At 44.4% G+C, this 3,419-nt stretch overlaps 1 protein-coding gene across 1 annotated transcript in view; it reads right to left on the reverse strand.

Moving 5' to 3' along the window:
* Window positions 1-1,189: 1,189 nt before the first annotated feature.
* Window positions 1,190-3,419, reverse strand: part of RPS27A (ribosomal protein S27a) — a 2,716-nt gene continuing 486 nt past the window's right edge. Inside the window, exons 3-6 of the mRNA XM_007465669.1 lie at window positions 3,093-3,147; window positions 2,602-2,687; window positions 1,748-1,879; window positions 1,190-1,371 (exon numbers count right to left, since the gene is read on the reverse strand). Coding sequence (XP_007465731.1) covers window positions 1,222-1,371; window positions 1,748-1,879; window positions 2,602-2,687; window positions 3,093-3,147 — 423 coding nt within the window. The 3' untranslated portion in view covers window positions 1,190-1,221. The remainder of the gene's footprint in view (window positions 1,372-1,747; window positions 1,880-2,601; window positions 2,688-3,092; window positions 3,148-3,419) is intronic.

Consider the following 3,419-nt stretch of genomic DNA (forward strand, 5'->3'; position numbering starts at 1 on the left):
GAATTGTTAATTATTGGTATGTCAGTGAATCTAATAATCAGTTTAATAAACTTCAAGTGCTTACTTTAGTTCATTGATATCAAGAAGCAAGCCTCCCTGAACTGTGCTCCATAGATAAAATATGGTACCAGTCAAATACTGTGAAACCATTTTCAGTGTCAGCAGTACCAATGAGCAAACCTCAGAACTTAAATTCCAAAGAGGAGTTCACACTCAACATTAAAGGACTTTGGGTGAATTTTTTTTTAACTTTTTTTTTTTTTTGCGGTACGTGGGCCTCTCACTGTTGTGGCCTCTCCCGTTGCGGAGCACAGGCTGTGGACGCACAGGCTCCGCGGCATGTGGGATCCTCCCAGACCGGGGCATGAACTCGTGTCCTCTGCATCGGCAGGCGGACTCTCAACCACTGCGCCACCTGGGAAGCCCTTTAACAGATCTTTACTGGAGTATAATTGTTTCACAATACTGTTAGCTTCTACTGTACAACAAAGTGAATGAGCCATATGCAGATGAATTTTTTAACTGGTAACTTGAGAGCTCTGCCGCCTTTAAACTTCCTTTGTAGGAAACAAGTGTCAATATATTGTAGCTTCTTTTTAGGCAAGGTTATAATACCAATTCACAAAACCAATGTTTCTCAATCTGGGGGTGGGGGAGGTTCCTCCCCACCCCCAGGGGTCATTTGGCAATGTCTGGATACTTTTGGTTGTGGGGAGGGGTAGTGTGCTACTGGCAGCAAGTGGGTACACACCAGGGATGCTGTTCCATCACCCTATGATATACAGGAAAGTCCCTACAACCAAAAATTATCAGTCAAAAATGTCAGTACTGGGGGCTTCCCTGGTGGCGCAGTGGTTGAGAGTCCACCTGCCAATGCAGGGGACACTGATTAGTGCCCCGGTCCGGGAAGATCCCACATGCTGCGGAGTAGCTGGGCCGGTGAGCCATGGCCGCTGAGCCTGCGCTCCACAACGAGAGAGGCCACAACACTGAGAGGCCCACGTACCGCAAAAAAAAAAAAGTCAATACTGCTGAGGTACAAAGAAACTGACCTGTATCTAGACAGCTGGTATCAAACACATAATTCTGCCAAGTACAGGTTACCTAAGAAAATAGTGCGATTAATTTGATCTTTAAAACCCACTTTTAAAATCACTGGAATAAACCTCAACATTTAAATGGTAGTTCATTAGTTCATGTCTTTTATTAACCAATATACAGTCACTTGTCTTCTGGTTTGTTGAAACAATAGGTCAGACAACATTTGCCACAATAATGTCTGTCAAAGTGGCTGGCCATAAAAACCCCAGCACCACATTCATCTGAAGGGCACTCCCGACGAAGGCGACTGATTTTGCCATTCTCATCCACCTAAAAAGCATAAACTTGCTGTTAAGATAATCTTACAACATACCGTGAAGTCTAGCTTAAATGACTCCAAGTATTTAACCTTTTAATCACATAACAGTGATATTTCTTAGTACTTACAAACCGAAGCACCCCAAATTCTCACCAATAATTACTACAAGAAAAAAGTTCAGTTTTTAAAGCCCAGCCTTGCAAGAAGTAGACAGAGTTAAGACCTGAACCCAGATCTGACTTCAAAATCATAAACTTAGTTTGGAATAAAGTACCTAGAGGTAAACCCCATTATATAGAGCTTATTCAAATACGAAACAGGAAAAAACCCCAAACTTTTAAAGTTTGAAACCAGAGATAAATTATTATTTTTAATAATTTGGCTCACCTTATAGTATTTCAGGACAGCCAGCTTAACCTTCTTTCTCTTATGCTTGTTCTTCTTGGGAGTGGTGTAAGACTTCTTCTTCCTTTTCTTAGCACCACCACGAAGTCGCAACACAAGATGAAGAGTGGACTCCTGTTATTGAACAGAGAACAAAACAGCCTTTAAAAATGGCTACATTAATGCTAGTGCTCCGTGGAGAATGGACAACCAGCATCATGCACATTCTAACTGGATATGACAGGAAGTACACCCACACATGGGGGAGTCAGAAAAAAAGAGGTATCTGATTCCTATATAAACTAGTTCATAGATTAAGGAACACATTAAATTACACCATGGGATGCAATATGCAAAATCCAAAATGTAGAAGACTATAGCAGCACTTCTCAAATGCTGGTGGAGAAATCACCTGGGAATCTACTGCTAATCTAATGCTATTCTCCCCACTTTTGAGTATTAGTTAAAATTTCCAAATTAAGATACAAATAGTCATACTTAAGGGACTTCCCTGGTGGCGCAGTGGTTAAGAATCCATCTGCCAATGCAGGAGACACGGGTTCAAGCCCTGGTCCAGGACGATCCCACACGCCGCAGAGCAACTAAGCCCGTGGCCAAAACTACTGAGTCTGCGAGCCACAATTTCTGAGCCCGTGCGCCACAACTACTGAAGCCTGTATGCCTGGAGCCCGTGCTCCGCAACAAGAGAAGCCACCGCAATGAGAAGCCCACGCACCGCAACAAAGAGTAGCCACCTCTCGCCGCAACTAGAGAAAGCCCACGTGCCGCAACAAAGACCCAACACAGGCAAAAATAAAAAAATAAATACTTAAAGGGCTGCTTTCCTCCAAACAGACCTTTTGAATGTTGTAGTCAGACAAAGTACGTCCATCTTCCAGTTGCTTGCCAGCAAAGATCAGTCTTTGCTGGTCAGGAGGAATTCCTAATGGGAAACAAGTTGAACAAACAAATTAAGTGACTGCAAAACAAGCATATCTGCTCAAGATTTATAATCTTGAATCAAATAAATGGCACTAACATCCATCAGTGAGTTCTTACTATAGGGAAAGTGTAATTCTAAATGTTTAAACGGTTTATCTCATTTAATCCTAATACATGTTAACCACTTTACAGATGAGTATACATGTGTAAATTAACTAGCACGTCCAAAATCACACACGTGAAAGGTACTACAGCTTGGCTCCACGCTGATAAACGTCTGTCTACTGTGTATTCCAAAAGCATTTTTGTCAATCTGATCTCTTCCCACCCCCAAAGAGCACGTATGTCCAGCGCCTGACAGGGCCTCTGCAGGTTAGTTTTTCTGAATCAGAAAATGTTAACTTGCCTTCCTTGTCCTGGATCTTGGCCTTTACGTTTTCTATTGTATCCGAGGGTTCGACCTAGAAGTTTTGAAGTGCAAACGTATAGGTAACACAATCAGGAACTAGAGTTATCGCTCCATTCAGTTGGAAGGTCATCAGGGAGCCGAGGCGGTGGGGGCTGAAACCTACCTAGTAGAGCCGCTGGCTCACGCAGCTGGAGACAAGCTCCCCGGCGCGCACGCTCCCTCCCCCAGCCCCGGGCGGCGGCGGCCGGGCCACACGTGCTCGCGCCCCCCTGCGGGGGGCGCCACCCTCCCGCCTCGCGACCCCGGCAGCGGCTACCTGGCGGG

Source organism: Lipotes vexillifer, unplaced genomic scaffold (assembly GCF_000442215.2).
Source record: "Lipotes vexillifer unplaced genomic scaffold, Lipotes_vexillifer_v1.1 scaffold77, whole genome shotgun sequence".
Classification (NCBI taxonomy): domain Eukaryota; kingdom Metazoa; phylum Chordata; class Mammalia; order Artiodactyla; family Lipotidae; genus Lipotes; species Lipotes vexillifer.